A 25,103-nucleotide genomic window follows, 5' to 3' on the forward strand; every position below is an offset into this window, starting at 1 on the left:
GGAACTAGGGTGGTGGTTACACAACAGTGTGACTGTACTTAATGCCACTTAAAGTGATAGGATTTCTGTTATGTATATTTCACCACACTTTTGAAGAAAGCTAACCTGGAATTGGGATGAATGGGTTTGAATCGCAAGCATTTGCTCCCTTCAGCTACTAACTCCACCAGAAAGTGAAGTGCTGGCGTCCTGGGTGGGACAGAGCAGGAGCGGCAGGGGTGACCCTGCACCTGTGGCATCGTCCTCTTCTATCCAAGGCAGGTACCAGGTGCAGGAAGGGCTGTCTGCCTGCCCCTGGCTTCTCCCGGCCTTGTCAGCAGCCTCCAGGCAGGCGGCTTCTGAAAGCAGCAGGGGTGACGGACCTCTCTGAACAACCCACGGACTTTGACTGTGGGGTTGGAAGTTAGAGATGAAGACATCAGTAAAATGCATGTCAGAGATTCCAGCCGTGGGCAAACTACAGCCCGCTGGCCGGATCCGGCCCGTTTGAAATGAATAAAACTAAAAAAAAAAAAAAAAAAAAGACCGTACCCTTTTATGTAATGATGTTTACTTTGAATTTATATTAGTTCACACAAACACTCCATCCATGCTTTTGTTCCGGCCCTCCGGTCCAGTTTAAGAACCCATTGTGGCCCTCGAGTCAAAAAGTTTGCCCACCCCTGGATTAGACCCAGCTGCTGTTACATTAGAACAGTGTGTTCTGGAGAGCCCGCAGGGAGCAGGCAGGACAAGGCGGGTTAGGACACGACTCCCGAGGAGGCGGCGGCCTGGGGAGTGGGCCAAGGGGATACATTGGTGGGCCTAGAGAAGACATCTCCTGCACCAGCTCCTAGGCCTGGGGTTGGGCAGTGGTCCCTTGCCAGATTTAGCCAGCATCCTGTCCTTAACCCACAGGCCTTCTTCACCTGCCCTCAGGCTGCAGAGGAGGGAGTGGCTAGCAGGAAGGCGTTGCTTATGGAATTAAGAAGTCACCAAAGCCAGTGATGCCGCCCTTGGGGGCTACACACGTGGCAGCTGACATGGAGGTGACAGGCATGTGCTTTCTCCTCAGAAACAGACTGAATTGAACCGATTACTGTGAAGGACTGGCCAGTCGGGGATGCTGCCTGCCACGTGGAAGGGCCCCACCCAACTCTCTGCTGACACATCCATTCCCATACCCGGCCTCTGGGCGCACAGAGCTTCTGGAACCTCACAGACAGCCCAGATCCCTCCTGTCACCTCCGGCCAGCCATCACCAAGCAAGAGGGAGAGCAGAGTTTCCGTCAGTTCTTCCACAATGTAGGACCTGTCCTTTGCCTTTCAGTGGATAAAGTAGTTCAGATTTCATAGTCATAGACACAGAATCCAATTTTTAACACAAGTCCGCCTATACACATTTAATGAAACATCGGATTATAAACACTTATTATTACATAGAAACTTTGTTAGCAAAGTAGTACATTGTCTTTTGCATCATCTCTGAAAATGTCCTGTGTCTGCTCTCTGGACATCGCTGGGGCCACATGTTTCCTCACCTTCCAGGTCGGGCAGGGGTGATTGCACACTCAGACCACATCTGGAGCCCCGGCCCCTTGTGCTCCTCAAGGAAGGCAGACCTGTGAGGTGCTCTCTGCTACCTTAGGTGGAGACCAGTAGAATCTCCTGCCGGCTCGCATGCCTGACAGGATAATCGGTGCAGGACCTGCCGTTACTGCATTTAAGAAATGACTGGTTATGTGATTACCACTCTCTTAAGCTGTTGTAGTAATTCTGCTTTGTTCATGGAGTTTGAATCATGGACTGTTACTTTTTAGTTTCCAGATCAACTAAAGAAACATTTGCTATTAAACCTAATGTACTGACTATATGTCCGCATTAAAAAAAAAAAATCTAGACATGCTTAGAGAGAGAGGAAATTGAAAACAGAACCGGCAGTGGGGACAAAGCGACAGTGCATGGCCACCGCCTGTGTTCAGAGCCCTCGACCTCTCTCACTGCACAGCCCCCTGCGCTCTGGGAGGGGAGACCACACCTGCCCGGGGTGAGAGGACGGATGGGATTATCAGAACTGGGGTGGCCTTCGGCACAATGACCTGCATGTGGGGATTCCTGGCAGAACACCCGGAGTCCTCCTGGCCCCCATGCCAAGGGCCTGGCTGGTGTGCTGGGCACTCACCCAGGGGTGCTGGGCATCACTGCACAGGTCTTTGCAGGGTTTATGGTGTTAAAGGTCTATATTTATATCTGCAAACTTGGAAACAAGATCTCTGTCTACATTAGCCTCACCATCGTGTTCTTTTTTATATTATTATTGAGAAAAATCACAGGAACAGATGCCTTTGAAACATTGGGAAACTTGCTTACAACGCTGTACTGAATGGTAAACTCTGTCTCCCCAGGACTGGCTGCTTTAAGAGCAGCAGGTACAGAGTGCGGCAGGCAAAAGAAGGGTTACTTGCAGCACTGCTCACCTGGACACCACCTGCTTCCCAAAGCACTGGGACCTCCTGGGCACGCCCCCCTGGTCCAGGCTGGGCAAGCAGCATGAGGAGACCCCGGAGAGAGGGCAGGGGCTTTGGGCAAGAAATACTGGTGCTGGGTTAGGCATGGTCCTTCCTCCCCCTAACCCCTCCCCAGGAACTGGACCAGGCAGGCTCTTCACTGGCCTTCCAGGCGAGGGCTTGCCTTGCAATCCGAAGTCCTTAGACCTGGTTCTTTGGAAGTGTCTTCTTCTGCCCTCTCTGTCCCAATAGGTACCACCCCTTATGAGTTTCAAACAGGTGGCTTGTGAGTATTTGGCAAGCTTTGCAGCCTATTGTTTTTTTGTACACTTTCCATTTTGGAGGGTGAAGCTATTGAGCTCTAAAGCTCTCTTTACAGAATTGCCAAGAATGACGAGTTATTGCCTTCCTTCAGAGAACAGATGCCTGGAATTTTTCCTTTAGTGTTTATGTACATGCAGGTTAATTTATGTATACACATATACAGTATAAATACTCATTTGATGCTTTGCTCGTGAAATGGACATCTGATGTGTACACTTGAGGAACTTGGTGGCACATGGGTGTTGGGAGAAGCAGCCTGTGTTGGATGGAATGCTGGTACATGGGGTGCAGTGGGCGGCCCAGCACGAAGCCATCTCCAAGTGTCTGAGACACACCCTGCCGGCATCACCCCCAGAACCCTGTCACACCGGCCAAAGGGGTGTGTCTGTAGAGAGGATATTCTTGGTTATTTGTATTCACATTTCATTTACAATCCAAATAGCAAGACAGAAAAAATAAGGTACATAGATGGACAAATTCATTCAAGACAGAGCAACCCAACCTCAGCACCAACTCACCTTTAAACGGTGGAAAAATTGGCATGTTTTCTTCACATTGTAGGCCCTGTCCACCAACCAGGGCCACACAAGGAATAACAAGACTGCCCAGGTTAGGGGCCAGAGTGAGCAGAGTGCCTCCCTCCCGTGCTCTTGGGTCGGAGTGGTTATTGGGGTGCGGGCCTCATGCTTGAAAGAATAAAAGATCAAACATGATGGGGAGAGAGACAGGACATCAAGCAGGCGCCTAAAAGGGTATTGCAGGTCCCCAAGGCTTCGGTGCAGAACCAGAAACAGCCAACTGGGCACAGAGAAGTAGCCCAGAAATCAGGACTAGACCCCATGCCGGGGGCACGTGGCCCTGCCACAGGACAGATCACGGTGGGTTTGCACACGACTGAAGGGGGAGCTTCTGTGACGCTGCTACGGCAGAGGCAGTCTGTGGGCTGCAGAGCTGAAGGTGGGGTGGGGTCAGTCTTTTGAGAGGAGGAGCCTGTTTTGTAAGGTGACTAATCTTTCCCTGGTCCTCTGCATGCACTTGGACTCGTCGGAGGCAGTCAAGTATTTCACTCTTTCTAGTTGCCCATGTCTTATCCATGTTTGGTTTATAATTTTAAAGTGAGGTTGTAGATCCGGTTTTAAGAGGTGAAGCCAGACCATCATCTGATACAGGAAATCTGGATTTATGGTACATATAGTTTGCATATTTTGATTACTTGTTTGAGTCTTGAGGAGCATTTGGTTTGGGAGGAGGGCCCTTCTCCAGGAGGCGTGGGTTCCTGACCTAGAACGCCGAGTGGGGTGGTGGCCAGCACTGGGCTTCGGCAGACTCTGGAGCTTAGGGCTCCTCTCTTGGCTGAGTGACCAAAGCGCCTCGACCAGAGGCCTCCGCACCTGCTCTTCAGAAACAAAAGGTGGGGGCTCAGCAGAGGGCTGGGTGGTGCCTTATAGGCTCCCACGTGTACTAATGGCCATGGCCCAGCTGGCCATGGGAGGCTGTCCCCCAGGGAGTTTCAGTGTGTCCTCCAGGCTGAGATGTGGCTCGGTCAGTGGTCCTGTGTCTCCTCCTCTGCCTCGGACATCTGTGCCAGGCTGCCTTCCGTGCAGGTGCACTGCCCTTTCTGGTTGGGCCTCGCCTTGCTCTGCACATTCTCTCCCATGGCTTCCTGCTTGTGCTGCCCTCTTTGGGCCCTATTGCCTCGTCTTCCTTTCTCTTCTCGGACCAAAATTGGGGATTAGAGCAGCTTGTCAGTTCAGACACCACACCCAAGTGGATAAAGGCCCTCTGTGGGAGAGGAGAACAAGCCAAGAAGAAAATCTTAAATAAAACCAAACCTGGAGTTTGGGCTTTTCCTCAAGTATTCCCCCTTTTCCTTGCTCAGACTTCTCCTGGGGCAGGTTATCATTTGACTCACCTTTTGTGTGAAATTTAAATCTTTATGTATCCCACTGCTTTGCAAGGCTCAATTGTGTTGGAGAAAAACAATCTTCTAGATATGTAAGGTTTGCACAGCCAGCAGCCAGCTGGGGCCAGGAGGTGAATAGGGTTCAGTTCTCCTCACTCCAGCCTGGAGCCCTCCCTCTGCAGGGACCTCTGATTCGGCTTCCTCCGCTGCCTGTCCCTAGCACAGGCCGCCCAGCCTCCTGCCCAGCCCTGGGGAGCACCTTCCTCAGCAAAGCTCCAGCACCTGAGAAAGGGAGGGAGTGTGGAGGCCCAGCCTTCTCCGCATAGTCCCCTCCCTGAGCGAGGCTTGTCTGAGGTGCCCGCCCTCCTGGCTTCTCTGGCCCATTTGTGATGCTGAGCCCTGAGACATGAGGTGCCCACCCTGCTGGCTTCTCTGGCCCATTTATGATGCCGAGCCCTGCGGCACCAGGGCTGAGGAGACTGCCGGCGACCTTGCAAAAAAGTGGTGGGTTTGGATTTGGGCCGAGTGACTGGATGCAGGTGGCTCTCGTGGGTGCTGCTTGGCTTGCTCCCCAGCTCAGCTGCAAGTCCAGAGGCTTACAGCTCGAATTCATTTCTGCTGGAATCTATGTGTCCCCAGTGCAGGTCACACTGGAACCGGGGGCTCACCCCAGTTCTGTCTGGGTTGACCCAGCATCTGCACGTAGCTGAGAGGAGCACAGACACAGAGCATTTAGTCCCAGAGAGTCTGCTTCTCTGGTTCTTTAGTCCTGAGCTCACTTGTCAAGACTGGCTGTTCTGTGACCTGCCTGCAAACCTGGCCTCTCCTTTGAGTGGGGCCCTAGTCCTTCATCAGACTGGAGACATGACAGTCTGGATCCCACAGGAACCCAGCATTCTACCTGCCCCCAAATCTGGAGCAGGAGTAGAGACCCAAAGTCTGGGATGGATGAGGTAGGCCCTGGTTACCATATGGACAGGGCAAGCACCTGCAACCTGGAGTTTAAAAATGAGATCTTTTAGTTTGCAGGACTGCAAGGATCCACAAAGAACATATAGTTCCTGCCTTGTTGCCAGCCCCAAGGCTCTCACAGCCCTCAGGACCTGGTCCTTGCTGCTGCTCAGGCCTGAGCCAGGCCCAGCGGAGGGAGGTGAGCACAGGGGCAGGCCCTAGGATGGGGCTGTGGTCCTCTCCTCTCTCCTGCTGTCCACTAGGGGCGGCTGGTAAGCCAGGCTTCCTGAGAGGGAGTGTTTACCTGTTTTAGTGCCTTTTCCTTCAGGAGACGGCTCTGGTGGCGTGTGTGCACATGTGAGCACTTGAGTGTGTTAGTAGCTTCTCTTTGCTAATGCTTTATAACTCCTGTTCTTTCCATGATGAGTGGAGGGTTTAAAAGTACTCAGTGTAGCTGGGGCTGCAGTGAACTCTCTGGGATGACACAGGCTGTTCAGTCACTGAACATAAAAAGCTGCAAGTGCCCCGTCTTCCCTGCAGGGTACGTGTTAATCCTGCAATTTGTGTTTAAAGAGAGAGAATGTCACTTGCCCCTGGCTCCTGCCCATACAGCTGTCTCATTCTTGCAGTTTACGGGAGCCCCAGGTTTCCCAGAGCCAGGAGGGGAGCCTGCCTCTGCCCTGCCCCCAGTAGGGAGCCAGCAGGGTCGGCCCTGCGCAGTGAAGCCGGCCAGTGCCAGGGGAGAGGTGAGCACCTGCGTGGAGGAGTCTGCTGGGTTTATGAGCAGCTGCTTTGTCAGCTGTGTCAGGAGGACCAGACTGGGCCATAGTTTAAAAAGAGAAAATACGCCAACCTTCCCCTCTCCTGCCGGCCATTGTTCATTGAAAGTTTACTGCGCACAGTCTTTGTGGAATTTGGGGAGTTTGCCAAAGGCCTGCAGATTCCTTCCTCAAAGTCCTGATTCCAGGTTTTCTACTGTCGGGTGGATTCTGGACTATGTACAAACCCTTTGTTCCAGAGGGCTGGTGAGAAGTGAGGAGGGGATGACTGTTGACCAGTTTGCTTTTGGTTCGCTTCTTGTCTCCCAGAGATGGCTGAAGAAGTGATCACCTTGGTGCTAAGAGGCAGCTGCCCTGTTTCTGTTTGTCGGGAGGCAGATTAAAACGTTACCAAACCGTGTAGGAGGGGTCCCACGTCCTGCGGTGGCCACTGTGAGAGCGCAAACGGAGAGGGGCGCTCTGTGGCTTTGTCCTTTAGGCCTGGGTGGAACGGGATTCTGCCACAGGGGAATGTTTTTTAACAGAGATTGTGACTTGCCTTTGGACCATGGCTGTGCCGAGGCGAGGCTGGCACCGGGCCGTCTCCAGGCTCACAAGGTCCCTGTAGGGATGCTGCTATTTCTAAGATGCAAATTGCACATTTCCTAGATTTTGTATCTGTGGATGTGGATAAGAGAAGGCAACAGGGAAAAACTGCTTGTACAATTTGAAATGGGCCGAAATGGTACTTCAAATCTTTCAATTGTTCCTAAATAAAATTTTAAATGCATTTCACATCTGCTGACTTTTATTTTGTGGGAGAGTCAGGAAAAAAAAAGCTAAAAACACTTCACATCTGTGGATTCACTCTGTGGGCAAGGCCGGCTGTGAGCTTGGATAGATGAGCGGGGCAGTTTCCCTCGACCCACTCAGAAGTTTCTCCTGCACTGCTCATGCCCGGCTTCTACGCGGCAGAAATCGGGCCTTTTAGGAATTCCCAGATAGAGGCCAAATGGAGCTGGGAGTCATCAGATATCTGGTGAGAGGGCACCCTGGGAGCTAGATCACACAGGTGTGGAACCTGAGGCCATTCAGCTGACCCCCAGGGTGGGTGCACACTCAGGCAATGGCTCGCTTGGGACACAACTGTGGATGGAATTGGGAGAGGTGGCCAGCAAGGGGTGGCTGTGGGTTTCCAGACAGCGAACAAAACCCGACTGACATCTGGGATGAGTGCTCTAGAGATTATCAGAGAAGACCCAGTGAGGAGGGTCCTCAGACTGAGTCAGGGCTGGACTGTGTAACTGAAATGTGGAGGAAGCATGGCCTCATTTTGTTCCATGAGCTAGTTTGATGGGATAACCTGATGTGACTTATACTTTTTCCTCAACAGAACTGAAAGTTCGAGATGGGCTCAAGTGGAAAGACAAGTGAGTTTCTAGCCCCAGCCTTCAGGTGATGTTCAGGATGTGCGTGGCCCCAGGTCCTTACCAGTGCCAGTGTTCTCAGCAGGTCAGAAGCTGCTCTTGCCTCCCCCCAGGGGCAGCCTTTAGAGCAAGGAGTTCTGACCCGAGTCCTGTGATCAAGCTGGGACAGTCTGACTGTGGAGGCGGTGCTGTGTGTGCATGTGACCACAGGCTGAGTCAAGGCCGGCCACTTGAACCGTCTACTTGTCCCTAGTCTGCCAGCCAGCCAGGAGCAGAGGACCCTGCAAAGGAACATCATCTTGCCTTTGCCCTGGTACCACTGACTTCCTCTTCCTGCCCTGCTCTCAGCCCTGACCACTCATTCAGGTCATCTGGGGAACTTTTGAAAAATACAGGCGAGGGTCCCCGAAACCAGTTTTTCAGAAGCTTCCCAGGTGATGCATGACTGTGGGTGGAAGGCAGCCAGCCAGCCCAAGCTGTGGGACTGCAGGGACATGGCCTGTGGGCACAGTGTAGGGAGACAGCTACCAACCCTGGACTTGGAGAGTAAGACATTCCCTCTCAACTGAGGGTCTCCCCTCACCCCTACCCCTTGCTGGGCCTCTTGGGCCAACCAAGAACCATCAGGCCAGTCTGGAGGCATCTGAGATGAGACTGATGTGTCAATGTGCCTGACTGAGGCTGCCCTGTCCCAGGAAGCAGGACCAGGAGGTTGCGGTGGGAGCAGAGGCAGTGCCGCAGGGGTGCTCCAGAAAGGCTGGTGTTCAGGAACTGGAGGGACAGCACGCTGGCAATTAAAGTGGCTGCCACCAGCAAGGATGACAGACGCCCCTCACGGCCAGCACAGACTCTTCCTTCACTGATCAGGAAGGCTCTCTCCTGTCCACCAGTATCTGGAGCCGGAAAACATGGGTCAGGAGAGCCCAGGTTAAGTCCCACCCGCTACCACCTTTCCACCCCCCATTACAGTTTACATTCAATATTATTTGTAGTAGTTTCCAGTATACAGCATGGTGGCTAGACAATCCTGTACTTTACAAAGTGCTCCTCCTGATAGTTGGAGTACCCACCGGGCACCACAGTTACTGACTATATCCTCTACGCTGTGCTTTACATCCCTGTGCCTGTTTGGTGGCTACCAATTTGTACTTAATCACGTCACCTCTTTTACCCAGCCCCCCAACTCCCCTCGCCTCTGGCAGCCATCAGTCCTTCTCTGTACCTATGAGTGTTTTTGTTGGTTTATTTTGTTCATTAGATTCCACGAGTGAAATTATATGGTATTTACTCTGCCTGATTTATTTCCCTGAGCATAATACTCTCCAGGTCCATCCATGCTGTCACAAAAGGTAAGATTTCATTCTTTTATTTTTCTGTCTGAGTCATATTCCATTGTGTAAATGTACCACTGCCTTTTAATCCACTCATCTACTGATGGGCACTTGGGCTGCTTCCAAAGCTTGGCTTTGTGAAAAGTACTGCAGTGAACATAGGGGTGCATGTATTCTTTCCAACGAGTGTCTCAGGTTTCTTCAGATACATGCCCAGAAATGGAATCACTGTCATAAGGCAGTTCCATTTTTAATTTTTTGAGGAAACTCCATACTGCTTTCCACAGTGGCTACACCAGTTTGCATTCCCCGCAACAGTGCACTAGGGCTCCCTTTTCTCCACATCCTCTCCAGCACTTGCTTATTGATGCTAGCCATTCTGACAGGGGTGAGGCGATATCTTATTGTGGTTTTTAATTTGCATTTCTCTGAAAAGATGTTGAGCATCTTTTCATATGCCTATTGGCCATCTGTATGTCCTCTTTAGAGAAGTGTCTATTTGGGTTTTCTGCCCATTTTTTAATTGAATTTTTAAAAAAGGTTGAGTTGTATGAGTCCTTATAAATTTTGGATGTTAATTCCTTATCAGATGTATCATTGGTGACTATGTTCTACCACTCAGTGGATTGTCTTTTCATTTTGTTGATGGTTCCCTTTTGCTATGCAAAAACTTTTTATAGTTTTATGTAGTCCCACTTTGTTTTTCCTTTTGTTTCCTGTGGCCGAGGAGATTTGTCAGAAAAAAATATTGCTAATGGAAATGTCAGATATTTTACTGCCTGTTTTGTCTAGTTTCATGGTTTCAAGTTTTACATTTAAGTCTTTAATCCATTTGGAGTTTATTCTTGCATATAGTGTAAGAAGGCAGTCTAGTTTCATTTTTTTGTACGTATCTGTACAATTTTCCCAACACCTCTTATTGAATAGACAAGCGATTTCCAACTTTTCCATCCCACTACTGACATAAACTAATTACTAAAATTCTGTGGTATAGCAAAAAATGTATTTATTGGTGATGTGACAAAAAAAATATATAATTTTGACAGATTTACCAAACTACGTACCCTTTTATCTCTGAAGTGAATTTGTAAAAAACCAAGTGCCTATACTTGTATATATGATTTCTGGTACTAAGAATTAACCAATTGGACGCAACCTTATGCAATGTGACCAATAAGATCCAATCTATTATATGAGCTATATGTTATGGTTCAAGGCAGCGTATTCAGACCTGATGGCTATTGTGTTGGCTGTTGCCATTTTTTTTATTTGACAATCTAAGGGAAGAGGTCAGTGCCCCTGAATAGTCAGGTATTACATATTTTAAAAATAATTCTTGTGGCATACTGGTTGAAAATTGCTAGAATACCATCTTTACCCCATTGTATGTTTTCCTCCTTTGTCAAATATTGACCATAAAGGCATGGGCTTCTTTCTGGGCTATCACTCACTCCCCTCCTTCCTCTGAGAAGTACCAGGAAGCTCTAGTAGGCAAGAACCTGAGCGGTGGCAGTTGGGTACTGGCTATCTTACCTAGTTCAGTGAATGACAGGAAATAGTTAACATGATGAGCCCAGTTCTCCGAGTGGGTGATGCTCAGAGGGGCCTACAATGAACCAGGACTGACCCCACATCTGTGAACTTGAGAAATGTATGTCTTTGGTCTGACTTGTCAAATAGGAAAGGGATGTTTTGAACCTACAACTCTAAATCCACATTGGGCTTGTCTTAAAACAATCTTGGTCCAAAGCCACCAACCATGCTTTGGTCTGTGCAGCAGGGGATGCTAATTACCATCCTAAGAACCAACTAATTACACTTACCTGTATCCCTTCGATGACAGGTTTTCTCGGGCTCCCTGGGATGGCTTCATGTGCCTGTCTCCACCCATCCACCCACCAGGCAGGCAGGCACTCTGTATGGTATGATTTTTTCTCCCCACCAGCACAGACCATGATAAAAGCAGCCACAGGAGGGGAAGGGGGGGAAAGGGCCTTTTCAACCATATTCTGAGCAGATTTTGGTTGCATGCTCCAGAGGCAATCAGCACGGCACCTAGCACCCTATGTTTAACACTGTCTTTTTTGAAAGGAGAGGTTTCTGTGGAACTGCCCACTGCCATAGCTGGCTGGCCACACTCCACCCATCAACACCCTAGGTGGGCAACCCTGGAGGAGAGGGTGGCCTCATCCTCCTTGTAGCCCAGAGGAGGCAAGTTCTGCTTGACTGGGAACTTCCCACCTGCTTCTACTGCAGAAAAAATACCAGGAGATTGTCCCTTGTCAACAAGCCTCCAGAAACCTGGCTTTGCTAAGCCCACAAAAGAACACACAAGTTAAAGGAGAAAGGAGACAAGGATGATTTATTTGGCAGTCAGATCTTGAGAGCAGCATAACTAGCAATGGCTAAACCTGAGCCCAAATGCAGGCAATGGGGTTGCGTGTGTGAGGCACCTAAGCACCCTCGGGACTGGCCCCAACCTGCCCTTCGGGATGGGGCTGCCTTCCATCTCCTTCCTTGGACCTTTCAACCAGCTCGACAGAAGCTGCCATCAGCGCAGAGGCTTCATTCAGCACCTGACTGCCTGTCCTGTCCCCCAACCTCCCACAAGGCAGGCAACTTCTTGATCCCTCTTCCAGTCCTAAGGGAAAGCGCATTGTCTTTTTCACCTTAAAAAAAACCCACCTCACCAGAATAAGCTTTGCTATTTCCTCTCTTCCCACCCCCTTCCTGTCAGTGCCTTAACACTCCAAACTGAACCCCCAATAGGGCAGGCCACCCCCTGCTGCTCTCCTCAGAGGCTTCTCCATGGTGAGGAGTAGGAGGAGTAAGTTAGTTACACCATTGAGAAAAAAAATACTTTTGTAAAAAGTCCTTTTTAGGAGGAAAGCTTTCCCAATAAAATTTAAAACTTTTAATATTTATATTATAAACCAAACGTTGGCAACCATATATAGACATGTTTGCTATAATCAGGATTTGAGGTCCTCCTTTCTACATTTCCTCAGAAATTGTATGATTTCCTTCAGTTTACAATTCATGATAAGGAGAGTTTAACATAATGTTAAATAATTGACCACCTACCCTAAAAGTAAGCTATAGGAAACTGAATCAATATTGGGACCAAATAATAGCAAGGCTTTAACGGCTCAGTGATTTTTCTTAAGAGTAGATATAAATTGTGAAAAAGTCACGCTGTTAGCTGAGCTGGAAAACCCATAAAAATAACAGTTCTGCCACAGTGCACAGCCGAATTCTTTCACTTGGCTTCCCCGATCCCTTCACCAAGCAGCTGTCAGGTTAGACATGGAAGACATAGAAGAATCATACATCCTGTGTGAAATAATGAAGACAGTGAGAAATAGTGTGCCAAAAATAAACTTTAAAATTCTATACTCCAACATCATGTATGTCTAATAATAGGGTTTTCAGTTGACTGAACACTTGAGATCATCCCAGGCAGCGCCCTCTGGCAGGGTGGCTGGCACTCAGACCCCAGGGCGTCCACTGTAACAGGGAAAGTGGTCTTCAGGACGGGGTTTCATATCCGATCTGCTGGGGCCTCTGGAGAGCCTTGTTGAGGAGGGCATGTGAATTGTGTGCAGGAATTTCCTGAATGTGCTGGGCAAAGTCCCTAGCTGGGCCTCTGCCTTAGCGACTTGCTCCTCCATTCTGGCCACACTGGTGCCAATCATCCCGACAAAGGCCTCAAGTCTACCTGGTAAGCAGGTCCTCAGTGATGGGCAGTGGCAGATAGTGTAGCCCAGTGGTGTGGTGCGCTCAGTTCTGGGCCCTTGTCCTTCCATGGCCCTGAGGCGCTGTTGTGGCTCTGGGACACGTTGCCTGTCCCTGCTTCAAGTGGTGCCCTGGGGCTCAGCCTCCTCCACTGGCCCCTCACAGGGCAACCTTCCATGGCCTGCGATGCCCAATACTGCTTTAAACATGATCCCCTTATCTTTCAGGCTGGGTCATGTTCCCCGCCATGGGCAATGTGCCCTTGTGCTGTGTCCTCCTCCTCGGGCAGGCCCTGTGCTCCTGTGCCCTAACTCCAAGGCCAAACTGGGGGGCATCCACCCCCCACCCTGCCCGGCTATGGTTTTAAAGCTGCAGGACAATGTAAACTTGGTTTCCCTGGCCCAGCAAGGCTGCTGCTGCTCCTGAGAGCCTCCTGTGATGCCAGCTGAGGCAGCCTCTCTCTCCAAGGGGCTTTGGACATGGTCCTGGCCCCACAAGATGGTAGGATCCACCTCCAGAAGTCAGGCCAGATGTGTGTGCTTAATGCGAGACACAGTAGTTTTTGCCTTCACTCAGGCTGGGCTGTGGAAGCCCCAAACAGGAATACATCTTAATGGCTTGGTTTTTGTCTAGCATTCTCTGCTGGAATTCAGGCTCCAGGCTGCGAGACCAGGAAGGGTGCCATGGCAGGCCGCTTCCAACGAACCCAGTTCACGGCATTCCAAGAGGCACGCAGCACCTGCTGCTCTCCATGAGGCTGGGGCACAGCTAGAGGCGATTGTCTCCGTTGACCCGAGTCCTTCGTGGGGCCCTGGACAGAAGGGACGCGTGTCCTTACTGGCAGTAGGGCCTTGCAGCCCAGCCCCAGGACAGACAGTTACAACTTTTCTACCCAGGAGAAAAGGGTATCAGAGGACGACTGACCAAACCACTTCCCATCCTCTAGCACCCCCTCTGCTGAGATGCATAATGGCACCCACCCCCCCACCCCTCACCTTCTCTCCCGGCTGTCAAAATTGTCTGGGAGATGCTCCTGGGAGATGCGAAAGTCTTCAAATGGCTGCTGGTAGCGCGCTTCAAAGGAGCCTTCGCGGGCCCGGCCATGGAACAGCTGGCCCGAGGCATCAGAGCCCCGTTCCCGCAGGGACGTGCCACTGAAGGGACTGAGGTCACCGTTCTCCTGCTTCCAGGAGGGAAGTGCACCAGAGGTCAGTGACTCCCCTGCACCTGCGAGGCGGCGCCCAGCCAGGGTCCCACCCCCTGCCGTTACCTTGGCAGGGAAAATGTCGACCTTGACCAGCAGGGAAGCCAACTCCAGGTCCTCACTGTAGTTGTTCTTCAAAGGCACTGCTCTGTATCCTGGGAGGAAAGCCTGGCCCTCAGCCTGGGAGGGAGCTGAGGAAGGGCCCCCACCCTCCCACCCCAGATCACAGGCAGGGTCCTCACCTGTCTTCAGGCCTTTCACCGGGAAAGTAGCCTGAGCCAGGAAGTTCTGGTCACTAAACATGTCTTCCTCATACACCACAAAGCGCAGGAAAGCGAATTCAGGGTTACTGATTTGGAAGTGGAAGGGCTTGGCCGGCCACACGGGGTTGAGGCCATTGTCCACTGCGAAAGCAAGGATAGAAGGCCTTAAGCCATCACCTCAAGAGGATAGGGCCGCTGGTGCAGAGGGGAGGATGAGGACAGGAGTGGGGAAGGAAGGCTCACCCACAAACTCTGTCTTCTGCTTGTTGTTGTCATACTCAGCTCCAGCAACCTCAATCTCCACAAAGGGACACACGATGCCTCGGCCGTTCTTTGGGAGATGCCGGGCGCCCAGCACCTGTAAGGCAGGCAGAGGTGGGCCCGGGATTGTCCTTCCTGCTCCCTCCAAGTCCCCGCCATGCAGTGAAGGCAGTGCGCCCTCTGCTGGGCCCCCAGGACACTGCCCCTTAAGTCCCTAGGAGTAGCTGCTGACAGCAAACCTTCATTTGAAGATGTCTTAGCTTTAACCAAAATTTTCATGTGAGTTTTGCAATCTACTTCACATTAAATCCATGTCTGTTTTAACATAGAAATCTTTCAAATTACCTCTAGGGGAAAAAGGAATCTCTTCTCTCAGAAGCAGATGCTCACTCCATACTCTCCTCACTCTTCCTCCAAGACTCTGCTCAGGCCCCAAGCACCCTGAACCCCACATCAGCAGGGCAGCAGGGTTGTTCAAGAACTGCTACAAAAGCATGCGAGCCTGGGCCTGGGGCGAGTCGCTCTCCTGAGCACCGCGCCCCTGGTTCACCACTGGCACTAGCTTCCTGCCCTTCTCCTTCCAGACAGTGGTTACCCTTGGCTTGGCTTCAGGAGCAGCCTGACTCCTTAGTCAAGAGCCAGCCCTGCTGCTGAGACTGCTACCTGCCTTTCCACCTCAGAGGACAGTTATGTCTTCCTCAAGCTCCACAACAGAGCAGTGCCCATCCCCAGTCTTGTTAACCAGCATCCCATCGTTGACTCCTGAAACGAGCCCAGTGGAGCAGCCCCGCTCGCACTCAGGAGCCCACCTCGATGCAGATGGCGCGTGGCTCCAGCCCGCGGAGGCTGCTCTTGTCAAAGGGGTCGAAGGCCTCGTCCCGCATGGTGCTGGGCTGCAGCACGTAGCCGCAGTGCCCGCCGGTCATGAAGAGGGCCTGGTTCATCTGCATGGGCTTGTCTGCAAGAGCCAGGTGAGTGACCTCCAGCCCCACTGCCCGGGGTGCTCCTCCCCACCCCACAGCACCTCCTCACCTGGGGTCTGGAAGTTGAGGGCCACCAGCTGACTGCCACAGATCCACATGGGCAAGGGGTCATAATTGGAGGAGTCTAGCCGCTGGCCTTTGGGGTAGATGCGGGAGAGCTGCAGCCGGTTGTACTGCAGGAACTTCTTGCCTTTGGCCTTGTTCACATACTTCTCCGCCTTGGTTTCCGGGAAGGACGACATATCCCGGTAGCAGGCACGTTCTGTGCCAATCTCTGGGCCAAACAGGGAGGACACTTACAGAGCCTGCCCACCCAGGCATAGTTGGGGGGCCAGCACCCAATCCCTGCATAAAGGGACTAAACACTCCTCCTGCACCCCCATGGAGAGCACCCCGCTGCGCCTCGGCCCTTACTCTCTTCATCGAAGGGAACAGGCCGGCAGTAGACGACAAGCTCGGACAGTTCAAGGGCGATCTTCTTCCTCCGCTCCATCATCTTCCCCTCAGTGAGCTGGTGGCACACACAAGGGTGCTGTAGCCCCAGGCAGAGCCCCACCGAGAAGAAAGCAGCCCCTGCCAGCCTTGGGCAGTCCACACGGTAGGTCCCCTGCACCTTCCAGACCCCACTGGACCACACACAGAGCCCTCTATTTCAGCCTCAACCCAGAACTGTCCTTCCTCCTCTCTGCCTGAGGAGAGGGTGGGGTCCGGGTTGGCTGCACTACCCAAGGATGCTTTGTCACCATCTGTTACCTAGCTTTTCTCAGGCCAAAGGGTCATCACCTCCTGGTTCCCTGTGACTTCACTGGGAACTTGGGCCTCTGGCTTGGTCTTCTGTACCCCAAGGACCATCCTTCCACCACCGTGAGCCTTATTGCCTCAGCTCCCCCAGTCCAACGCAACATCTACTGCCACAGCCACATTTTGGTGACAGAAGCCCACTCCTGAGAGCCCCCATCCTGTCCTCCTACCCCTGGAGGTCCTCTTCTACCAGGGGCTCATATACTCACAGCCTCTTTCTTCCCCTTTCAGCCTAGACCCTGGGATCCATCCCTCCAACCACCTGCCAGTACCTTATCCCAGGCTACTCTTTTGGCACAATCCTCAGACCCGTCCCCACTATGCTCAGCTCACGAATCTGTTTTAAGGCCACTCTACTCCACCCTAAATGACTAGGGCAAATGGTCACCAAGTAGTAGCTCCTTTATCCTTGCGAGTACTTCCTTCTCTCCGTTCCCCCAGAAGGCTGATCTTCCAGCCAAGCTTGGCTTCATCCCGCTGGCTCCTGAGCTGTTGGCACTAATGCCCACCCAGATCTCAGCCCTCTGCTCTCTTCTATAGCCAGATCCTAGAGAGCCTGGCCACTGCCATCCAGTACCAGCCCTGACACTGACATGGCTCTTGTTAGTGTCACCAAGGCCATTTTCTGCTGCCAAACCCAAAGGGTACTTTCAGATTCTTACCATGCCTGTGCGTGACTCCACAGCCCTGTCCTTCCCAGGCTCCTCTTCCTCCTTTCCGGTCCTCATGCCTCCTGAGCACCCACACCTGCTTCCAGCCCAAGACTTCTCCTCTAACCTCTGCCCTGTGTATCCTATTGCCCCACTGAGAAGACCCACCTGGATGGCCTCACGTATCTCAACACACCCTAACAGGCCACATCGCTAGCTCATGTGGGTTTCCTCCATATCCTTGCCTAGAGGCTCACATGCTGCCCACCCAGCACCCCGCAGACTCCGGCAGGCACTCACCCTGGCATCTGCGGTCTGGGCCACTTCACGGATCTTTTTCACCCAGTCCTGCAGCTCCTCCTGTGAGTCGGCAGCAACATCCAGGGACCACTGCGCCACCGATGCCATACTGATGGAGAAGACGAATGGCCGATTGTTCTTGCCCTCAGGACGGATGGCTGGGGGAGCAAAGAGAAGAGCATGGTCAGATACTTTCAGTGCCTTCCTCAAGTTTTCTCATCACCTTTCTTCCTCCCAACACTTGGAGGGAGGCAGCGCTACTCTGCCAGGCCTGTTTGCACTGCCAGGAGTAGGGAGGCCAGGGCTTGAACCTGGTCTGTCTGATTTAGGCCTCAAATCTGGACCCTGGGACCCGCCCCAACCATCTGTCAAACCCTGTGACTCAACCCACTGGGACTGTGGATGTCAGCATCAGCTGCTGTGCCTGGCCCAGGGTGAGCATGCAGAAAGGAGCCTGGGTGGTGTCAAGGGGGTGTCTAAGTATGGGAAGAACTCAGAGTGAGGGCAGCCTTTGGGGCCACCACCGGCCCCCCCACCCCCTTGGAGCATGGTGGCACACACAAGGGCCTGACACTGAGGAACAGTGGGTGAGAGAAGAGGATGGGGCTCACCAATCTGACAAGCTGGAACATCCAAGACTCCCCGCAGCAAGTCCCCCAGGGGGCTGTTCTCATCCAAGTGCTGTGGGAAGCAAAGCCCACAGGTTCGTCAGCAGGCCTCCTGTATACATGCGTGTGAGGGGATGTCTGTTGCATACGACAAATACATCTTATAAGTGTGCACATGATTAAACAGACGTGGCATGTATATGTTGGAGACCATGGACACCACAGCTGTGATGACCACACATGTGGGGTGGCTGTGCATGCGCAGGCACACCTGACTGTGTGATGAGTGTGTGCACAGGGAGCTGGTGGTGGGACTCCTGTTCTGCCAGCAGTTCTAGCCTCACCTCCCTCTCAGGCTCCAGGATTGCTGGGCTGACCATCTCCTCCACGTAGTTTGACGGGAACCAGAGTTGCTTCTTCCCACCATAGTCTCCCCGCCACCTGTGGAAGCCACAGGCTGCTGACCCCCAGCAATCACCCCAAACTCCCACAAGGGGGGGTCATCCTTTGTCAGGGACCCCACACCTAAGCCACGGCAGGCACTGCGGAGACACACGTGGGACAGACAGGCACTTGTAGGGCTCTCCAGCCCAGGGACCCAGCTCACCAGCCTCCGTCCTGCTTCTCCACATTCTGGATGATGGCACTCTTGGTGAAAGTCAGCTCATCGTCTCTCTGGGCCTTGTAGTCAAAGAGGGCTTTGACTGCACACTGCACGGAAAGAAGCAGTGGTGAGAGCACAGTCCGTGTCCGCCACTCTCCCGACTGCAGCCTCACGTGCGCACACTAGCGCCTGGGCTTCCCAGCTGGGGCTCAGGCAGCAGCCCGCCTAGTTACAGTCCTCAGCACGGCCCTGCAGGAGACTCCCGGACAGATGTCACTGGGCACAGAGCCACACCTCTACCAGGGAAGCTCCTCGGGGTCCAGGTGAAACCTTGCAGGCCCCTGCCTGGGCCCCTGGGACCCCATCATTCCTCATCTGAAAATAAAAAGGAACCTTCTCCCAGGCTCCCTGGCTGCTGAGGAAAAGGGGGTGGGGGTGGGGAAGGGAAGATCCTGTCTGAAAGATCACCATGAGGAGAGAGCTCCCCCTGGAGCTCTGTTCTCCAAAGTAGCAAAAACAAAGTTTTCTGACAAGTGTGCTCCCCTTCCCCCCACTGCTGCCAAGGAGGAAACCAGGGTTACCCCGGGGAACAGTCTACAGGGTCAGTGCCGACCCCCAGGGACAGGGGCTGGGAGGGGTTGGCCCTGAGAGAGCTGCGGCCACACACCAACCACACATTTCTCATAACCTCTCAGGCCTCAGAAAACCACAAATACCACTTCTCCACAAAGACCACAGATGGGCCCTGAGCAGAGAAATGTAAGCCCTAAGCAGTTGGGGACTCTCCCCAGCTTCCTGTGGCCACAGGCCCGAGGCTGTACCTTAAAAGTCGGCATAGGGTTTGCCTCCACATAAAAGCCAGGGTTGCGTCCCTCATACAAGGCCCCATAGTCAGGCTCCTAGAAAGGGGACAGAATGGGGACATGTTAACACCCAGAGACGAAAGGGGTGCTGGCTGCCACATGCCCCTTTCCTAGGGCAGCTGGTCACTAAGTCTGCTCTCTTCACTGGTGCCTGGTCTTCCTACCTCAGTGGGCATGGCCTCACCCCTTCCTCTCTCCACATTCTTAGCTTGAGACCCACCCCATTAGCAAGCTCACTGCAGCGGAGCTCTGTTCGGCAGTTCACTCACTCCGCTGAGCCTGGCCCCCAGCACACTCCTTTCCACCACCCCAGCTCCAGTGGATGGCAGTCTTCTCCCTGGCCATGCCATCTGCGTCACTGATGACAAGAGTCTCAAGTGGCTCTTCCGTCCCAGACTTCTTCCTTTTATCGAGACCCTGGTCCAGAACCCTCACTGTCCTGCCTTTTCACCAGTCTCCTCCCCCTGGAGCTCTGTTCTCCACGATCCACTTCTGTAGCCTACTCTCTCCTGCCACAGGAACACTCTAGTCCACACCCGTCTGGATAAGCCCCCATCCTCGGGCCCATCCTCTCCACGTGTGGATTCCAGGACCCCTTGGCCCACAGGGACCACTGCTTGAATGGCTGTCCCCCACCTCATCTGCCTAACTTGTGCCCAGTCCCGCCCCACACATCTGGATTATCCCGACTGGTAGATTCTGGGCCTCCCAGCAGCGAGCCCAGGAGGGTCATGCTGGTCTCTCCCCTGCCTGCTGTACCCCTCAACCAGTCCTCACAGCTGTGCCTATCTTCTCCAGTGCCTCCTCATTGATGGGATAGCGCAGCTTCATCTTTCGATACAGTGGATGCTTCTCGTAGTAACTGATGAGGTCGACAAGGCTGTCAAACTCCGAGTTGCCCAGCATCACCGTCTGGCCCTCCTGCTGGACGCGGCAATGCTTGATCTTGCCTTCCGCCCTTGACAAGGACAGAACAGTCACACAGGGGACCAGCTGCAGGCCAGCACCACCTCCAGCATCCCAGGCCACACGCCTCACCGGAAGGAGATGGCGTAGGAGTTGGGCTCATTCCGTTTCCGCACCAGGAAGGCCCCGTCACGGGGGACGCGCATCAGCATGTGCTCAGCCTGCGCTCTGGTCAGGCTCGCGTGGTACCATCTGAGGACAGGCCTGAGTCAGGACCTTTCCCTCCATCACCACTCAGGTCCCCACCCGCCCCCATCCCCGCCCTCACTCTTTGCTTTCGTGGGCATTGGTCTGGGGGACAGGCTCCGAGAGGCGCATCTCAAATTCATTGCAGCGCAGGGGCACCTGCTGGTAGTGCGTGATGAGGTCATAGAGTGAGTCAAATACAAGGTTGTCTGTCAAGAAGAACTTGGGGGTCCCAGCATCCTGCCGGGAGTGGATCCGGCAGTGTTGGACCTTCCCGTTCCGCCTGAGGGAAGAGGGGAAGCAGTGAGCACAGGCCTGAGTCCCACACAGGCACCAAATCTCAGAGGGGGACAGGGCAGCCCTGCAGGAGGGAGGCCGCTAACTGGGTAAGTGTATGTAAGCTGTGGGTGAGATTAAATGTTTCCCCTGAAAGCCTGGACGGAAAGAAAATGGATCACAGCTACCTCAGCGTGGTGCTGCACCCATGTGCACAAGCATAGGGAGTGGGTTACCAGAAAGAGAGGGTGTAGTCGCCAACGAAGGTCTCGCTCTCGCGCACTAGGAAGGAGCCATCAGGGGCCCCGGTCTCAATGCAGTACTCAGTCAGCAGGCGCTCGGCAATGTGCCTCCCGTCCCGTCCTGCCCCAAGCTTCCCATGGAACCACTTCTCATTGGAGTGCAGCTCGGTGCTGCCACTGGCCTGCACGGGGGAGGACAACAGCAAAGACACTCAGTGACTCTGAGCCCAGCCCAGCCCCCAGCCCTGGGCTGGCCCCTCACCTCCTTGGGCTCTTCCTCATCCTCATTGCCCTGGTCACTGCTGGTCTCCTCGGAGTAGTAGATCTTGCTGCTGGTCAGAACGAAGTAGTGGGGATACCACTCCTGGAAGAGACGGACGTGGGGCCGTGACAGGGTGCTCCCACCACCTGTCCCCACCCTGCCCAGTCTGGCCCAGCCAGTTCTGCCCTCACATGGTTCACGGGGTCTTCCAGGTAGAGGATGCCATTCTTGATGGAGTTGCTGATGTCGTTCTCAGAGTACATCACAGACGAAGGCACCTCCTCATAGGCACTGCCCTCAGCCAGCTTCTTGTGCTGTGGATAGCAGGCCAGGATATGGCAGTGCCAGCCAGAGTCCCAGAGCCACACTGCCTCACCGAGGCCCCAGACCAGCAGCCAGACCAATGACCATGGAGAGGTCCTGAGCAGGAGGCGCCCAGCCCATCTCCCTACCTTGATAAGGATCTTCCTCTTGAGCTGGTTGGGGGAAGGGAGCCCGTCGGCAGCAATGTCCACGGGCTTGGTGAGGAGTGTGTCCCCGAGCACCTTCTTGAAGTGCTGGGCCATGTTCCTCTGCTGAGCAATGCTGCAGTGGTCCTCGATGGACAGGATGACCGGGTACCTGCAGGGTAGGGGACCACCCTGTCACGGCTCCGCTTCGGACTCTTCCAGAAGTGGTATCCCCACTACTTCGTTCTAACACAGACCCTATGGTTCTGCAGGGTCAAATCTCAGTCCAAACAGCCCTCACAGTGAGGTGTTAGGAGCCAAGGGCCTGGGATCCCATCTACAGGGAGCTATCCCAGAGAGGAGGCGGGTTCTGGCCACTGGAAGGGTGGAGGGGTGCTAAAGGGGCACCTTGGGGACTCAGATCTGCTGCAGTCCCATGAGTTGGTTCCACGGTGGAGGCTACCCCAGCAGGAGAGAGATCCCACACCAAAGAGGTCAGGTAAGAGGAGAAGCAGCCTCCAAATTCAGCTACTGGGCGGCCCTGGTGATCCCTTCAATGAGGCAGCAGAGACCAGTGCCCTGGTCACTGCTGATCTCCTCCCAGAGCCTGTCCCACAGTGACCACAGGTGAGGGTAAATAGGAGTTGTAGAATGGGACACGGGACAAAATAATTTTCTGGGCTGTGAAGGGAAGAGCTGGCAGGACAATGGTCAGGGTTAAGTTATTTTTTTTTAAGTACGGGAAGAGCTTGACTGTGTTCCACAGCCTAAGGAGAAGGACCCACAAAAGGGGAAACAAGGATGCAGGAAACGGGGAGTTCTGTGGGAAGCAATGGCTTGCGCAAGCAGCAGGAGAGGAAGGATGAAGATGAAAGGCAGGTGGAATGGAGACAGGACCTCTGAGGGGGCCCTCTACCTTTTGCCATAGGAGAGAGCTGGAGCCCAGCCGAGCCAGGGTCCCTACCCACACTCACTCTGAGGCCACGAAGGCATGCTCCTTGATGGTGTGCAGGACGTCTGAGAACTTGATCTTGGTCGTAAGGGTGTGTCCATGGTAAATGACTGGCATCCCGTCTGGGCCATCCCAGCAGTCCACTGGGGAACAACATGAGTACGGTCAAGTGGACAGGCCTCCCATCCTCCTCCCCCAGCCCTGGCCCCAACGCACACTCAATACAGCGGCAGCCCATGCGCAGGCAGCGAGCATAGGCTTCCAGGGAGGACTCGCTGGAGAACTGGTCCCCGGTCAGGTACCTAGATGAGGAAGGAAAGGCAGGGTGTTCAGGTGAGTCCCTCCCTCCCCAGGTCAGGCTGGGTGGGGCCAAGGGCGCCGCTCACGTGTTGTGCGAGGAGGAGATCCAGTAGTGGGAGAGAGGGTTGTTCATGGTGTCCGGGCACACCACATCCAGCTGCGAGTTCCACACACTGTTCTCCTTAGAGAACAGGAAGGTGACGAACTGTCCAGGAACACATGGGGAGGGGAAGGGAAGAGAGACTGAGCCCCAGGCCTAGCCCACTGGCAGGGGAAGGAGAGAGGGCGCTCATTCTTAAGTGGGGTGGGCAAGGTGGCACCCCTAAGGCAAATCAGCTCCTGGAAACCTGGTGGGGTCCTGGTCAGCCTGACCCATCTCTCTGACAGAGGGGTGAAAAGCAGGCCTCACCTCATCCAGGGAGAAGTATGGCTCCTCAATCTCTCTCAAGGGGTCTCGGAGGAAGTCAAGCATGAACTCCTGCACCTGGAGTCGGTCGACAGCCCACAGCTCCTGATGGGGGTGGGCAGGGTGGGGGCACATGAGAGGCTCCAGTCAGTGATGAGCCCAGCCGCCCTCAGCCGGGAACCCTGGCCCAGTCCTAGCCCAGCCCAGCATACCGCCTGGTACTCGAGGAGGAACTGCTGGAACTCCGGAAGGGACATTCGGCAGAGCTCTGGCCGCTCCCCTGCCCTGCAGGAGAGAAGGGAAATGCCTAGCGGCCAGCTGGCTCACATGGTCCACAGACAATAAGGGGCACCTTGGAAGGCAGAGCCCAGCTCCCAGCCAGCACATTTGCCAAGAATGATCCAATATGGGCTCACCCCCTCCCACTACCTTCCGTTTGCATAAGGAACCCCACCTCCCCATTTCAAACCAAACCTTGGGGCGCAGGCTTCCAAGAAGGGGAGGTCCATCTGCAGGAGACAGAACCTGGTCAGAGTGGGAGCCCTGGGAGGCCATGTGGGAAAGGGGCTCTCAGAAAGTAAGGCTGGGGTGACAGATGGGGGTAGGCCTCAGGAAGAGAAGAGCTGGAGAAATGGCACCCAAAAGCCCCCAAGCAGGGCAGCAGGGCTGACGCAAGCAGGGCTGGGGCAGGAGAGCAGGGGCAAGGGCCGTGGGAGGGCAGGTAGCTTCATGCACCGTCTTCTGGTCGCTGTACATGAGGCTGCGGTACACCTGAGCAAACTGCCCATAGGTGATATCGCTGCTGCGCAGCTCCAAGTCCTGCAAGGTATACCGCAGGATTCTGGTCAGCCCCACCGGCCATGGGCTCCCGGCCTCCCCGCTCACCTACCGCAGATAGACCAGGAGGCCCTTACCGTCAGACGCTCTCGGAGGGAGCGCATGTTGGGGACCCGGTAGTTGACCTGGGACAGCATATTCTTCAGGTCCTTGGCTGATATACTGAAGAAACATGAACATCTCCAGTGGCCTCACCCAACCTCTCATGACCTCTGACCTGTAGGCTGAGTCCGCCTGGGACTAGACAGGTAAACAGCACTACTCTGAGACTTGAAGTCCTGAGGATGAGGCTGGATCAGAGCCCTTTCTCTGTTTGGTTTCATCATCTGAGTAAAGAAAAGCCCAGGGTTCTGGCAAGGAAGGAGTGACCAGTCTCAGTAAAGTGAGGCCTCCTCCCACCAGCCCTGATCCAGCCCGAACCTCTGGCACCCAGCTCTCTGGCTCCCATCTGGACAGAGGAGAGCAGCCAGATGCTGCAGGTCCAGCTCATGCAGGGCCCACCCACCACTGCCTCTGAGGGGGAATTCAGCAGTGCCTCCACCACCACCCCAGGGATGCTGGGAGTTTGGGCCTCCGCACAGGCACTGGGGGGACAAAGTGAGGTCACTCAGTCAAATACCACTGCCGGTGACTGGGCACCCTCCTAGGCCTGATGGGAAACATTCCCTGCCCTCCAGGGGTGCCCTGTCAGAATGTGGGGCTAGCCCAGGGGTGGGCAAACTTTTTGACTCGAGGGCCCCAATGGGTTCTTAAACTGGACCGGAGGGCCGGAACA

General features: G+C 53.9%; 2 protein-coding genes and 1 long non-coding RNA gene across 5 annotated transcripts in view; 2 read left to right on the plus strand and 1 right to left on the minus strand.

Annotated features, from left to right (window-relative positions):
* Positions 1-2,264, plus strand: part of ZHX3 (zinc fingers and homeoboxes 3) — a 103,615-nt gene extending 101,351 nt beyond the window's left edge. The window contains exon 4 of the mRNA XM_081096953.1: positions 1,055-2,264. Coding sequence (XP_080953079.1) covers positions 1,055-1,065 — 11 coding nt within the window. The 3' untranslated portion in view covers positions 1,066-2,264. The remainder of the gene's footprint in view (positions 1-1,054) is intronic.
* Positions 2,265-8,588: 6,324 nt separating this feature from the next.
* On the plus strand, positions 8,589-18,994 carry LOC308523216. Of its 2 annotated transcripts, XR_013996310.1 has the most exons (5): positions 8,589-8,776; positions 9,108-9,198; positions 13,549-14,123; positions 14,995-16,224; positions 17,424-18,994. It is a non-coding gene; the product is annotated as an uncharacterized lncRNA (long non-coding RNA). The 2 variants fall into 2 exon arrangements; XR_013996311.1 differs by lacking the exons at positions 8,589-8,776; positions 9,108-9,198 and having other exon boundaries at positions 12,350-14,123; positions 14,665-15,614; positions 17,424-18,993.
* The window catches only part of PLCG1 (phospholipase C gamma 1), a gene marked incomplete at its 5' end in the record, with an annotated part of 36,300 nt that continues 23,739 nt past the window's right edge, over positions 12,543-25,103 (minus strand). Inside the window, 28 exons of one of the 2 annotated variants that reach the window (XM_081096955.1) lie at positions 12,543-13,726; positions 13,911-14,095; positions 14,186-14,274; positions 14,362-14,523; positions 14,626-14,740; positions 15,453-15,601; positions 15,676-15,900; positions 16,041-16,137; positions 17,378-17,535; positions 17,989-18,058; positions 18,330-18,426; positions 18,593-18,696; positions 19,411-19,488; positions 20,230-20,410; positions 20,491-20,610; positions 20,687-20,887; positions 21,117-21,304; positions 21,385-21,486; positions 21,576-21,698; positions 21,837-22,005; positions 22,808-22,928; positions 23,002-23,087; positions 23,172-23,290; positions 23,495-23,596; positions 23,704-23,776; positions 23,966-24,000; positions 24,227-24,310; positions 24,406-24,490. In XM_081096955.1, the coding sequence (XP_080953081.1) occupies positions 13,684-13,726; positions 13,911-14,095; positions 14,186-14,274; positions 14,362-14,523; positions 14,626-14,740; positions 15,453-15,601; positions 15,676-15,900; positions 16,041-16,137; positions 17,378-17,535; positions 17,989-18,058; positions 18,330-18,426; positions 18,593-18,696; positions 19,411-19,488; positions 20,230-20,410; positions 20,491-20,610; positions 20,687-20,887; positions 21,117-21,304; positions 21,385-21,486; positions 21,576-21,698; positions 21,837-22,005; positions 22,808-22,928; positions 23,002-23,087; positions 23,172-23,290; positions 23,495-23,596; positions 23,704-23,776; positions 23,966-24,000; positions 24,227-24,310; positions 24,406-24,490 (3,361 nt within the window). In that variant the 3' untranslated portion in view covers positions 12,543-13,683. Of the gene's footprint in view, positions 13,727-13,910; positions 14,099-14,185; positions 14,275-14,361; positions 14,524-14,625; positions 14,741-15,452; positions 15,602-15,675; positions 15,901-16,040; positions 16,138-17,377; positions 17,536-17,988; positions 18,059-18,329; positions 18,427-18,592; positions 18,697-19,410; positions 19,489-20,229; positions 20,411-20,490; positions 20,611-20,686; positions 20,888-21,116; positions 21,305-21,384; positions 21,487-21,575; positions 21,699-21,836; positions 22,006-22,807; positions 22,929-23,001; positions 23,088-23,171; positions 23,291-23,494; positions 23,597-23,703; positions 23,777-23,965; positions 24,001-24,226; positions 24,311-24,405; positions 24,491-25,103 lie in introns of both variants that reach the window. The other variant, XM_081096954.1, reaches the window with a different exon arrangement.

The sequence above is a fragment of the Myotis nattereri genome, assembly GCF_964212035.1.
Source record: "Myotis nattereri genome assembly, chromosome: 8".
Lineage (NCBI taxonomy): Eukaryota > Metazoa > Chordata > Mammalia > Chiroptera > Vespertilionidae > Myotis > Myotis nattereri.